The 14,619-nt window shown below is 48.7% G+C and overlaps 1 protein-coding gene across 1 annotated transcript; it reads left to right on the forward strand.

Annotated features, from left to right (window-relative positions):
* Window positions 1-4,087: 4,087 nt before the first annotated feature.
* LOC120860290 (clusterin-like) lies at window positions 4,088-14,410 on the forward strand. Its single transcript, XM_040236063.1, has 4 exons — window positions 4,088-4,263; window positions 6,431-7,029; window positions 8,671-8,772; window positions 12,797-14,410. The coding sequence occupies exons 1-4, from the start codon at window positions 4,088-4,090 to the stop codon at window positions 13,102-13,104; spliced, it is 1,185 nt and encodes a 394-aa protein (XP_040091997.1). The 3' UTR covers window positions 13,105-14,410.
* Window positions 14,411-14,619: the final 209 nt, after the last annotated feature.

Raw genomic sequence — 14,619 nt, forward strand, 5'->3', positions numbered from 1 at the left:
TTTGCAACAACTTCAGCTTTGGGGAAAGGATCCATTGTGTAAGACCAGCTGGTCCAGGGCTCAGGGCAGCCAGCCAAGTGATGGTGGGAGGACCTTGGGAGAAGCCCTGCTGTGGGCTTAGAGGGAACAGCCAAGTGAAAGGGACCTGGTGGAGCAGAGAAGTGCTGCTCCCAGCAGGACTTCTTCTGGGGAGTCTCCTTGCCCCTCCATGCTCCCCGCACTTGTGCCCCCAACCCACCAATCCCTTTGGCCTTGCCCCTCCCTCTCTATACTCCCTGAAGACCACTGTCCTCCTTGCCTCACTCTACTCCCATCCATGCCTCCTGCCTTAAGTCTCACGCTGGGGATGATAAATGGATTTATTTCCCTGTGTCAGCTCAGAGGGTCTGAGGCTGTCACTGCTTCAGGCCCTTGAAAAGCACTTTCAGGAGGTGTTGAGGCTTGGTTGGGGAATGGTGCTGTGACCCCAAGCCCTTTCTGGATCTTGTATCTCATCTGGCTGTTCTGTTCCCAGTCAGCTTGGCCCAGTACCCACACAGCCCCCCATGAAGCTCCATGAAGCCTGGACCATTGGGGCCTCTGTGGACTTCCCTCTTGAGTTTCCATAACGCTTACTACCTGTGTCTGCCACCTTTCCACCTACAAAACCAATGCCCTGGGTTCAGGAAAGAGAAAATATCATTCATTAGGAGGGCTTGTCATCCTTCAGAGCCTAGCTTTTGGTTCCCCTCTTCTGCTAGGTCCTTCCTGACACCTGTCTTCCCTCTGCTCCACTCTTGTCCTGTGAGCTGACCAGCTCTCTGGGGTAGTATTTAGAAACCCAAGTGTTGAGATCAGAGATGGATGGGAGTCTGTCTCCACCCTCCCAGCTGTATAACTGTGGGTGAGTATCTTGATCTCATTATGATTCTTCATCCTCATTTATGCAATGAGGTGAAGGCGGTGTTGAGAGTCTTAGATAAAATGCATATGATAAAATGCATTACATAAATCTTAGATAAAATCCAGCACAGTACCTGGCCCAGGATAAGCACCGGAGAAGCCTGGGCTATTACTTTCAGTACTTTGGTAACATTGTCTCATTGTATTTGTCAAACGATGTGGTGTGTCTGATCACAGTCTCCTTGTGGGATGGTGTAATTAAGTCAGCTTGGTGTCCCTGTCACCTGACACCATGTATTGGAACAAAGACCATGGAAGTTCAGATGTTTGCTTAAACTGCATTCCAGAAAGGACTGTATCCAAAAGGATATTATTTTATATTTTGATGCTTAAACATCAAATTATCCTTCCAGGATTTTTTTTTTTTTTCCTTGACCATTTTCTTCTGCAGTTAGTTAGGCTGCTCCTCCAGAGCCCCAGGGGCAGACTGGGTTATTTCTCTGGGTGTGTCTGCTCCAGTGTTTGCATTTCTGAGCAGCTGGGTAATTGATTCTCAGGCCCTGGGTCTTTAGTGCGCCCTGGAGATGGAACCTGGAATGGAATCTGTGTCAGAGTGAAGCTGGGACCCTGAAGGCTGCTTGCCAGGGGGACCCCAGCCATGGCAGCCCCTAGATCCACTGGACTTTCTGACCCTTTCAGCTGGTTCCAGGATTGTATTCCCAGCACCACCCATTCACATCATCCACCTCTCTGCCCTTTTCCTGCAGAAATGTCCACCGAGGGGAGTAAGTATGTGAATAAAGAAATTAAAAATGCCCTCAAGGAGGTGAAACAAAGACCGACATAGAACAAACCAACGAAGAGTGCAAATTACTGCACAGCTCCCTAGAGGATGGCAAGAAGAAGAAAGAGATGAGGAAGAGCTCCGTGGCCCCAACCTTGATCCTCTGTGCTGGAGGGAGGGAGTGGCCCTTGTTCTTCCAGGTGCCCTGCCAGGTTGCCATGGTGACCTGCCCTCCTTCCTTTCCCACTGTGTCGTTTGATACCAGGGGCTGTGGTTAACAAATAGGGAAGGTTTATTTGCTTTTGAAAGCTTCAAGAGGTGACATTTTGGATCTGGTTTCCTTACAAGCCTGCTGCCAGATTCATTTCAATAGATTTTTCTAAACCCCCATTGTGTGCAAGCTCCAACATTGGCTTTGGGTAGGGTCTATCACTGTCACGGGTTAGAAGGGGGATGGTACCCTACCTTCAGGAAGCTTATCTAGTGTGGGTAATACCTTTGGGGGTATAGCAGGCACACACTGTATTGCCCACATCTGAGTTCTGGACTACTTTGTAAAGAGACACCTAAATCAACAGTGAACATACACAACTAAACCACTATCATTCAATAAACAGCTGATTTGTGCTGTGCTCAGTCCCTCAGTTGTGTCCAACTCTTTGAGACCCCATGGACTGTAGTCCGCCAGGCTCCTCTGTCCATGGGATTCTCCAGGCAAGAATACTGGAGCAGGTGGCCATTTCCTCTTCCAGGGGATCTTTCTGATCCAGGGATCAAACCCACGTCTCTTAAATGTCTCTTGCACTGGCAGGCATGTTCTTACCACTACCGCCACCTGGGAAGCCCAGCTTATTTAAAAAATCAATAGTTTTTGTCAGGGTATCCTCAAATTCTACTCTGATTGCTACCCTACCCCTAATGACAGAGATGCTGAGATGGGGCCAATGGTCCCTAATGTGTGGGGTGAAATCATTATAAAGACTCAGAGAAGTTCTGCAGTAAAGAAACACATGTAACTTCATTTAACCCAAGTGCTTTCCAAATCCAATTGACCAGGAAATCCATTTATTTTTTTCCTGATAGCTTGTAGCACAATTTCATGGTAGCCACTTGCAGAAATGTTGGCCTGGGTGTAGCTCTAACTTTCTCTGAAACTTAATGCCCTTTCTTGACGTGAGTAGAAATTCCTGCCATGCTATGAAAAACCTCCTAGAGTCCACTGAGAAGGGGCAAGTCTTGTTCTTGAATATTTGTGTTTCTCACTGGAATTTGATATTTGACAATCCAGGTTCTATAAAGCACATCATGTTTGGAAAAAGACTCCATGACTTCTCAGTTGAGAAATATGGGAACCGGAAAGAAAGGAATTGCCTGTGAATTGGCCTCATAGAAGGTGTGGCAGCCTTCCCCATTTGGGAGCAAGAGGCAGTGGACACAGACCAGGGGGACAGGGGACGTGGAGCAGGAGAAGATTTCACACGGCTCCTCCTGGTCAGACATTCCTAGTGCAGCATCATCTGGGGGTATAAATGGTCTACTTAATTCTTTGAAGAATAAAACACTTATTTTGCAAGATTTTAATGCAGAAAAGCAGAAGAAAAGTTTTTCCATAATCCTTTTACTTTAGGACGATTCCTTAGGTACCTAAGGATACCTAAGTTTGATCTATTTCTTACTACTTTTTCTCTTCTATACTTTTTGGACAGTGGCTGTACTCAAACTCATGAATTTTTTTAACATGAGAAATGCTTATTATAATATTTAACACTTATTACAAACATCCTTGGTAATGTTGTCCTAGCTACCATTTGTAGGTACAACTATTTCCTTAACTTGTCCCCTAGTTTTGAACATTTGAGTTAACTCCAGTTTTGTTTTGTTTTGTTTTTTTTGCCATTCATGAATCTTGTAAAAAATATCTTCAGGGATACAGATTTTTCCTTGATTGCAGGGATTCCTTGGGACAGATTCTTGCAGAATTCCTGGATCAAATGTCATGGTCATGTTAGAGACTTTTGGTAGCAGGTGTGATTTTGATTTCAGAAACTTACCTATTCCCATGGCATGCTGCAGACTGTGGTTGCCATAGAAAAATAAGATTCAAGGAAGCTTTGGAAGATGACATTTAAATTCCTGAAGTTGAGAGTAGAAAGTGGGGTATTTAGTGAGAAGGGGGAAGTCTTGGGGTAAAGACAGTAGGTGCAGCATCAGAGAAAGATGTTTAGATGGGCTCTAGTGGCCAGAAAGGACTAATGAGCAGGATGAAAATGGGAGGATGTTTAAAACCGGATGAGAAGGGACATCCTGGTGGCAAATGTAGGAACTTGTGAGCCAGAGCGGGATGGAAATAAGCACCCCATGTGCCCAGGTTGGGCAGACTTGGGTGTGGGCACCCATGCCTGCTTAGGGAAGGGGAAGCCCATGGTTTCTGTGGCTAAGCCAGCCTGTGTCATCCCCCGGAATGCCCTGAATGACACCAGGGATTCCGAAACCAAGCTGAAGGCATCCCCGGGGGTGTGCAATGAGACCATGATGGCCCTCTGGGACGAGTGTAAGCCCTGCCTGAAACAGACCTGCATGAAGTTCTATGCTCATGTGTGCAGCAGCGGCTCAGGACTGGTTGGCCACCAGGTGACAAGGGGCCCCGCCCCTTCAGTACAGCATGGCTCAGGAAGGGGAATGAGAACTGAATATATTTCTTTGATTCTGCACCGAGTTCCAACTGTGGGGATTTCCCTACCAAGGGTTTCTCCCACGCCAGCCGGGTGCCCTGCAGTTCAACTCAAGTTGGACCCCATCTACCTAGAGACAGCATCAGACCCCACAGCTTCAGGGCTCAGTCCCACACGTCTGCCCCGCCATGCCCACCCCCGACTTCAACCACCAATCATGAGTCCAGGTGCTCACCTGTGCTTCTGACTGGCTGGCTGTAGATTAGAGTGTTTCATGACCGCTTCCTTTTGTTGTTGTTGAGTCACTAAGTCGTGTCCAACTCTTTCCAACCCCATGGACTGTAGCCTGACAGGCTCCTCTGTCCATGGCATTTCCCAGGCAAGAATACTGGAGTGAGTTGCCATTTCTTTCTCCCAGGGATCTTCCTGACCCAGGCATCAAACCCATATCTCCTACACTGCAGGTGGATTGCCCCCTTGGGTTCAATTAATTTGTTCAAGAAGCCCACAGAACCTGGAAAAACATTTTACATACTAGATAATCAATTTATTATTAAAGGATATAACTCGGGAGACTTCCCCAGTGGTCCAGAGGTTAAGTATCTACCTTGCAGGGCAGGGAACATGAGTTCGAACCCTGGTTGGGGAACTAGGATCCCAAATGCCACAGGGCAGTTAAGCCCGTGTACCACAATGAAAGGTCCTGCGTGACACAACTAAGGCCTGACACAACCAGAGATAAATTTTTAAAATCAAAAATAAATAAAATCATTTTTAAAAAAGCCACCAATGGGTGACTAGCCCATTGGTCATCCATTAAAAAAAGTAATAAAAATAAAAGAGTATAAGTCAGGAACAGCCAGATGGAAGAGATGCCCAGAGATAGGGATGGGAGGGGTGGGGAGCCTTCCTGTCCTCTCTGAGTCAGCAGTCTCTTGTGTCTCATTGGTGCATGTGTTCATCAACCCAGAAGCTTCCCAAGCCCATCCTTTCGGATTTCACAGAGGCTTCGTTACACAGGCACGATTGATTAAATCATTGGCCATTGGTCATTGATTTAATCTCCAGCCCCTCTCCCCTCCCTAGAAATCAGGGACTGGGGCTGAAAGTTCTAACCCTTTAATCATGTAGTTGGCTCTCCCAGCAATGAGCCCCCATCCTTAGTTACTTTCAAAAAGTAAATTTCCTAACATAACAAAGACACCTTGATTGCTCTTATCACGGGAAATTCCAAGAGATTTAGGACCTCCTTGTCAGGAACCAGACCATATATATATTTCTTATGATAATTCACAGTATCACAGCTTCATTTCACATGCCATTTGCAACTGATTAGTTCTGGCTGCATTGGAGCCCAGAGTGTTGTGATCTGTTGGTAATGTCTGCTATGAGTGCGGTAATGTGGGATGGTGAAAAGCACCTGTGTCAGGTATTTGCCATCTTAGAAGACTCTCATCCAGCAGTTCTTAGCTGCATAAGGTAACAAATGGCTCCACGGTAGGGCAGAGCCCTGTGTCCACTTTAGCAAAAGGAATTAAGAATTTTTAGTATGTTAATTTGGAGAAGGAAATGGCAACCCACTCCAGTGTTCTTGCCTGGAGAATCCCAGGGACCGGGGAGGCTGGTGGACTGCTGTCTGTGGGGTCGCACAGAGTCAGACACGACTGAAACGATTTAGCAGCAGCAGCAGCAGCAGCAGCAGTATGTTAATATCCATCTGGACTTCCCTGGTGGCTCAGACGGTAAAGCATCTGCCTACAATGTGAGAGACCTGGGTTCAATCCCTGGGTCAGGAAGATCTCCTGGAGAAGGAAATGGCAACCCACTCCAGTATTCTTGCCTGGAAGATCCTATGGACAGAGGAACCTGGTAGGCTGCAGTCCATGGGATTGCAAAGAGTCGGACATGACTGAGCAGCTTCACTTTCCAGTATCCATCTACGCTCCTCTATAGGCCTTGCTCAATTAGGACTCAGGAATTTTGCCCTTCCCCATAGTCCTGTCAGTTGGCACTTGGTTGATTGGGGAGGGGGTCAAAGAGGACAGCAGACTAGTCTCACCTGGTGGGTCTTGTGACTTTCTTGGTCTTACAGGTCTTCCTGCTCCTCCGCATTGGAGTCAGTAGATTGGAAGGGGCTGGCCTGGACATTTCAGAGATGGGGAGCCATTCCCAGCCAGGCTTTCTACCCCCTGCTGGGACTCCTAGATGTCCCAGGTGCAGCCAGGAAGGCCTGGCTCATCTTGACAAGGGAGGCACCTCTGGTTATCCTCCATCTCCTGTCACAGCTTGAGGATTTCCTGAACCAGAGCTCCCCCTTCTTCTGGATCAATGGTGATCGCATTGACTCCTTGATGGATAATGACCGGCAGCAGAGCCATGTGATGGACGTCATGGAGGACAGCTTCAACCGGGCATCCAACACCATGTATGAACTCTTCCAGGACCGGTTCTTTCCCCAGAGGTCCCAGGACACTCAGTACTACTCCCCCTTCAGCTCATTCCCGAGGGGGTCACTCTTCTTTAATCCCAAATCCCGCTTTGCCTGGAACTTGCCTTTCCCCGTGTTGGAACCCCTCAACTTTCATGATGTGTTTCAGCCCTTCTACAGTATGATCCACCAGGCCCAGCAGGCCATGGATGCCCACCTGCACAGGACTCCCTACCGCTACCCCATGGCGGAATTCGCAGGAGGTGAGAAGGAGGGGGTGAGAACTCACAGTTCATTGAGATGCTTAACCCAGTCAAATGGGCTGTGATGCTAAAAAAAAAGTACAAATAACTAAGGAGCTAAGGGATTGTGAAGGTAGGGAGCATTAGATTCTCATATCTGTGCCCAGGACTTGGCCTATGCCATCTGAACCCCCACTAGCAACCTGGGGAGGGGACTACCATCCCCTTTGATGGAGAGTGTAGGAGCATTCCCAGAGTTCATGGGCTTCTGTGGTGGTTCAGTGGTAAAGAATCCACCTGCAATGCAGGAGATGCGGGTTTGATCCCTGGTTTGGGAAGATCGAAACCAGGATTTGAGCTGGTCAAATCTAGCCCTACAGGACTTGGAACCAGTGTTCTTTTGAGTTTTCCAGGTCCTTCCAAAAATTGGTGGGCATGACCCTATTTCCTCTAGAGCAGGCATCCCCAACCTCTAGGATCTAATGCCTGTTGATCTGAGATGCAGCTGGTGTAATAATAACAGACATAAAGTGCACAATAAATGTAATATTCTTGCATCATCCTGAAACCCCCTCCCCTACCCCTTGGTCCATGGAAAAAATTGTCTTCCACAAAACTGATCCCTCGCTCCAAAAAGGTTGCAGACCACTGCTCTTGAAAACTATATCCCTTTGTTTTGGGAACTCAGATGGCTTTATGTGGACACCATGCTTATACTGGCAATGAATTGTATAATCAGCTCACTGTACAGTTAAGAGAGCTGTTTGTGGCTATAACCTTAGGGTCTGGTAGAGAATGGACACACAGTGAGTATCTTTTAAATGAATGAACTCTAACATGGACATGAAAAGCCAAAACTTTTAGAAGTGTCTTCTTTCAGTGAATCAATAGACTCTGGTTGGCCAACCCCATCTCCTAAATGCTACAGTTTGACTGGCACTGTGGTTTGGCTTGTAATGGACTGGAAATACAGGAGGGTATTGGCTTGAATGGGCCTCCCTGGTGGCTCAGTGGTGAAGAACCCACCTTCTAGTGTAGGAGACATGGGTTCAATCCCTGGGTCAGGAAGATCCCCTGGATAAGGAAATGGCAACCCACTCCAGTATTCTTGCCTGGGAAATCCCATGGACAGAGGAGCCTGGTGGGCTACAGTCCATGGGGTCACAAAAGAGTCAGACATGACTTAGCAGCTAAACAACAAATTGACTTGAATAAGCATTTACTGCATATCGTAAGGTCGGGGCAAGGGGTGCCCTGTGTTATAAGGAGGTTCCAAGGTGAATCTTACTCCTGCCTTCAAGGGGCTTGCTGCCTGGCCAGGAGGAGAGAAATGAGCCAGACAGAATGCAGAGCAAAACAGGTTATAATGCCAAAGAGAAGTATGGACAGCTCGGAAAATGTGGAGGTGGGAGAGGTGTCAGCAGGTGGAAGTGGTGAGAGGGAGGCCATACCCAGCTCAGGGGGCCCCAGGAACCACCTCCTGGTCCTGCTGCAGGGACTACCACTGCTGACCCAAGCCTGTGTCTTTCTGCAGGCAGACAGCCAGATGCCAACCTGCTCTGCCTGCAGAACCATCTCAAAGGTCCAGACAGTGGTATGGAAGGGCTCAGAGAGATGGGGCGGCCCATGTTGCTCTGTGTGACTTCCCTTGTGTGTGCTCAGAAAACAATGACCGCACCATGTGCAAGGAGATCAGCTACAACTCCACGAGATGCCTGTGGATGAAGGGCCAGTGCACGAAGTGCCAGGAGATCTTGGAAGTGGGTGAGTCGGAGACCCTCTGGTCTCCTGTGTCCTCAGGCTCCCAGCACCTCACTGGGGCTGCCTTTAGGGCATCAAGAGGATGGGAGTTCAAATGCCAACTCTGCTACCTTCCAGTTGTGGCTCTTGGTGGGAGAGGGGTCCTTTGCTTGGTTCTGCCTGGATCCCCCTCTGGGGTCGAGGGTTAAGATGCAGTTCAGTTCAGTTCAGTTCAGTCACTCAGTCATGTCCGACTCTTTGCGACCCCATGAACCGCAGCACGCTAGGCCTCCCTGTCCATCACCATTTCCCGGAGTTCACTCAGACTCACGTCCATCGAGTCTGTGATGCCATCCAGCCATCTCATCCTCGGTCATCCCCTTCTCCTCCTGCCCCCAATCCCTCCCAGCATCAGAGTCTTTTCCAATGAGTCAACTCTTCACATGAGGTGGCCAAAGTACTGGAGCTTCAGCTTTAGCATCATTCCTTCCAAAGAAATCCCAGGGCTGATCTCCTTCAGAATGGACTGGTTGGATCTCCTTGCAGTCCAAGGGACTCTCAAGAGTCTTCTCCAACACCACAGTTCAAAAGCATCAATTCTTCGGTGCTCAGCTTTCTTCACAGTCCAACTCTCGCATCCATACATGACTACTGGAAAAACCATAGCCTTGACTAGACGGACCTTAGTCGGCAGAGTAATGTCTCTGCTTTTGAATATACTATCTAAGTTGGTCATAACTTTTCTTCCAAGGAGTAAGCGTCTTTTAAGATGCAGAGTTGTCCCCAAAGTTGGGAGACAGAATACAAAGTATTGGGTTGGCCAGAAAGTTATCCAGGTTTTTCCATAACATTTTGTGGAAAAACCCCAAGAACTTTATGGCCAACCCAATACTTATCGCATCAGTTCACGGTTAACAGGCTGACGGTAGGAGAGGCAGCCGTGCTTTCTAAAAAGCTGTCATCTTGTGACTTCCTCCAGTTAGTCTGTCCCCAAGGGCTAAACCCAGTAGACATCCTCATTTTTGGCTGCAGACGATGAAAATTTAGACAGTATGTTGCTGTTACTGTTGTTTTGTCGCTAAGTCGTGTCCATCTCTTTGCAGCCCTGCGGACTACGTAGCCTGCCAGGCTCCTCTGTCCATGGGATTTCCAAGACGAGAATACTGCAGTGGGTTGCCATTTCCTACTCCAAGGGATCTTCCTGACCCAGGGATTGAGTTTGAGTCTCCTGCATTGGCAGGCGGATTCTTCACCACTGAGCCATTAAGGAAACCCTTCGACAGTGTGGACTCTGTTAAACTCTTGCCAAGTGTTTGTTACTGAACACTCTTCTTCTAAACACTTCATATTTACTCTTCTCCCTTGGATAACTGGGGTGGCTGCCTATCTTACAGAGGAGACTGAGTTAGAGAAGGTCCAGTGACCTGCTCAGGATTACAGGCCACCCCTCCTGTGGGGTGCCTGGAGTGTGTTCCCCACCAGTGCTGCTGTGTTCTCTGCCCTGAACATACAGTTCTCTCCTTGTGGTACCTTCACTTCCTGGCCACCTTCCCTGTGGTTGGTCCCCGAGGCAAAGGAAATAGCTCTCTTCTGCTGTTGCTCTCTGTTTTATGGGGGGAACTGAATTCTTCCTACTTGGAGGTAACAGCTATAAAAGCAGAGACACACTTCCTGGCTCACAAAAGTTTATGCTCAGAAGGAAAGAGTTAATTATCCCCGCCCCTCCACAAGTGGATCGATCCTGTGGCTTTGCTGTTACTTAATCCTTTTGGGTGCCTGGGCAGGCCTTCAGAGTCTGGTTAAATATTCCTAATCTCGGTGCTGTGATTTTAGAAGCCACTGCAAAAGTACAAGTGCTATATGAGGCGGATCTCTGAAGAAGTGAGGTGAGTCTACAAGCACGCCTCTTGGGTTTAGCCTAGAAAACCGTAAATCATACAGTACCTCGCAGCGAGAAAGTCACCTTAGGGCCAGGAGAAGAGACCTACTGGTGCCCAAGCTCAGATCGGTGCCCCTGGTACTGATCTTAACGGTCGCTGATCACAACTTCCTGAAACACTGGTTTTCTTTTCTACACTGAGGAAGATTTATGCCTTCCTATCTAAGGTGCTTGCAACCTTTGGAGCGTGTGCTGCCTGGGACCTCCAGACTGAACTTTTGCAATTTCCAATCTCCTGGCATTTTGGACCAGATCATTCTTTTTTTTATGATAGGTTTCATCATTTTTTAAATATTTATTAAAAAAAATATTTATGTATGTATTTGGCTGCTTAGGGTCTTAGCTGTGGCATGCGTGACCCTCACTGTGTCATGTATTGCAGTGGGTGGGTTCAGTTGTTGCAGCATGCAATGTGGGATCCTAGTTCCCCAACCAGAGATCAAACCCATGACCCTGCATTGCAGGGCAGATTCTCAGCCACTGGACCACCAGGGAAGCCCCTGGACCAGATCATTTGTGATGGGGGCTGCCCTGGGCACTGTAAAGTGTTTCACAGCATCTCTGGCCTCCAGTAACCTCCCATCCCCTATCCTTCCAGTTGTGACAAGCAAAAGTATTTTCAGACTTTGTCAAATATCCATGGGGACAGCACTGTCCCAGGTGAGAGCCACTGCTCTAGACTTCATCCTGGTTCTCAATAACTGTCCTTATTTTCAATGACTCTCTGGCACGAAGAGTTAAGGTTAGTCATTGTACATATTTTTCAACCCAGGTTATTGTTCATAATCCTATGTCTTGCTCCACCTGATGTTTCATTTTAATTTAATAGAAATGATTAAAGGGCTTCCCTCATAGCTCAGTCAGTAAAGAATCTGCCTGCAATGCAGGAGACCTCGGTTCTATTCCTGGGTCAGGAAGATGCCCTGGAGAAAGGCATGGCAATTCACTCCACTATTCTTGCCTGGAGAATCCCATGGACAGAGGAACCTGGTGGGCTACAGTCCATGAGGTTGAAAAGAGTTTCACACGACTTAGTGACTAAACCTAAACCAATAGAAATGATTACAACCAGCATGATGAAGCGTGCAAAGAACTCCTCCTTTTCCCTGACTTGCTTGAGTTTCATGTGCTCTTTTGGGGATATTTTTCAACAGTTAAGGGAGAGAAAAACAGTAGTTTTTAAAGAGAGAGCGCATTGTTTCCAACCCTTGTCTACTGGACCACCTGCAGTGGCTGGGGTGGTGGGGTGGGGGGACCAAAAGCAGTGAACTTCCCTACTCTCTGGTGAGCTTGGCAGCCAGCCACACTGGACAGATGGGCAAACCTGGACCCCCTCACTTCCTGTGTGCTTGTGGTCTGAGGATCCTGGCTGGCTCTTTTGCTAGCCAGGTTCTTGGGGCCAGAATTTCCAACTCTGTAGATACAGGCTAACTTGGAGAACTTTGCAGAGCCACAGACTCAATAGGAAGAGCCCAAGTTTAGGAGTTAAAGCCTTGAGTTCACCATCCTGACCTGCCAAATAATTCATCCTGTGACTTTAGGCAAATGATTTAGCTCTGTGCTTCTCAGTTTCATTGTTGGATGTCAGAATACATCAGACTATTAGAGATCACCACTACCCAGAGCGTTCAGTGATGCCTGGGGCATAGCGGTACCACATAAATGGCAGTCACAGGTAATGTCCACCGTTTCTGGAAATGACTCCTGGGGGGACGGGGACAGCAAAGAGGGAGCTCCTAGTCTTTGCACACGGAGCCCTGAAGTCCATGCTTCTTGAGGTGTGGACAATGCCTCTCCTTGCCAATCCCAGGGAGGCAGGATCTTGCACCCAAAGAGCAATCAATGATGTTACTGAAACAGTTTAGTTCAGCTGACACTGTCTCCCAGAGCAAGACTTTTTTGATGAAGATAGTATGTGCTGATTCACACTCAGGGCGAGCTCTCTGCTTTGTCTTGGGCTGACAGTGAACACACGGTGGAAAGACGGCACTCAGAGTAGCTCTGCCTTAGGTACTGGCTGTGTGACCCGACTGCCATTTGTCTTCATCCCTGTTGAGCTCTGCCTTCACATTTCTGTCATTTGTTTGTGTTCTTTCCATCTCTGGGCAGACTGTTCTGCCAACATCCCGACTCAGACGCTGCTGTGCCAGCAGCTGAACGAGTCCCTGCAGCTGGTGGAGAAGTTCAGCAGGCTGTGCGACCAGCTGCTCCAGTCCTACCAGCTGAAGATGCTCGACACGACGGCCCTTCTCAAGCAGCTGATTGAGCAGCTCACCTGGGTGTCCCAACTGGCCCACCTCACGCAGAACGATGACCAGTACCATCTGCAGGTCTCCACGCTTAGTCCGTGCTGGCCACACATGGCAGCTGCACTCGCGGTACAGTCTGGAGGTCACGTGTTCCTCCCCGGGGGGTGAAACAGGATCAAGATGCTCACGGGGGCATGTCTGCTTTGATGGAGCACTTGTCCTACTGCAGGAAGCAAACACTCAGGTGCAGCGGTGCACGGAGACCTCACTGCCTGATGAGGCCGAGGGTCACGATCCTATTTTACGGGTGAGGAAGTGGCGAGGTTCAACAGCTTCCCCAGCATCTCCTACCTGAGGGGTGATCACCCAGGTGTTTGAACCTGTCTGCCTGGCTGCAGAGCTCTCTTTCCGGAGAGCTGCCCTGTCCCATGTAGGATGCCTCATGAACTGATCCATTGTTCTCCTCCAGTGATAAGCAGCATCTCTCTAGTACCGGGAAACGTTTCTTTTTCTCTCCCTGATTCCTCTTCTACCACTGCCTGGCTTGTTGCTGTTCAAAGGAAGCATGGCAGCTTGGAAACCATGTTTTACTTGGTGGGGCTCCCCCTGGGCTGGTCCTTCGTGGAAGGCACTTACCCCAAAAAAGTAGTGTCTCTAAGGGCGTTTCTGTTCACCAAGTTGTCTAATTGTGGAGGTTAGGGAAAAGCAAAGGGGTCCACAGATCCGAATGAAGCCTTACTTTAGTTGCCAGCTGAGTCTGGGTTGACCGTCTTCCCCACCTCCTTGTTACCTTTTCTCCTTCCAAGTGAATCCCACAGCTCCGACCCCAGCATTCCGTCTGGCCTCACCAAGGTGGTTGTGAAGCTCTTCAACCCCTTCCCCATCACCGTGATGGTCCTGCAGGAAGTCTCCAGTCCTAACTTTATGGAAAATGTGGTGGAAAAAGCGCTGCAGCAATACTGCCAGAAGAGCCCGTGAGTGTGCGCCCCCCGCCCCACCTCGGGCCCTCTGGGGCGAACAGCTCCCTGGGGGTCCAAAACACAGGGCAGAGGCGTCACTGGAGCTATAGCCAGAGCCCACGCAGGAAGTTGGGAAGCTACTAGGAATTTGTTTCTTTCTTTGGAGGATGTTCTTTCTGAGTTGATGAGAATCAAAGTGTTGGTTGCTGCTTCTCAGTGGTTATCAGCCCTCACCTTCCCCTCCCCTGTTTCTTTTTCAGGGAGGAGTGAGGCGTGAAAGTTGCTTTTCTAGGTTTGGGGGCATCTGCACCCACTTGCCCCTGAGATGAGCTTCAGGCCCCTCTAGAGAGTTCTGCACAGCACCAGGTGACCAGGCCCTGGGCTCGAGGCCCTCCTGACCCCGCCAGCCCCTCTTTCCTCTGAACTCCTCTGAAACGCACCGATGCCTGCGTTTGCTGATCACCGGAGGAACTTGCTCACGTGCCACTAACTCAATAACCGCCTTGTAATCTGAATGCTTTGCTGTGTCTTTTTTAAAAAAAATTTTTGGCTGCGCCCTGAGGCATGTGGGATCTTAGTTCACTGTTGTTGTTGATTAGTCGCTCAGTCTCTATTGATCTCTATTACGACCTATGGACTGTAGCCCACCAGGCTCCTCTGTCCATGGAATTTTCCAGGCGAGAATATTGGAGTGAGTAACCATTCCCTTCTCCTGGGGATCTTC

This window comes from Oryx dammah, unplaced genomic scaffold (genome assembly GCF_014754425.2).
Source record: "Oryx dammah isolate SB20612 unplaced genomic scaffold, SCBI_Odam_1.1 HiC_scaffold_11056, whole genome shotgun sequence".
NCBI classification, from domain to species: Eukaryota; Metazoa; Chordata; class Mammalia; order Artiodactyla; family Bovidae; genus Oryx; species Oryx dammah.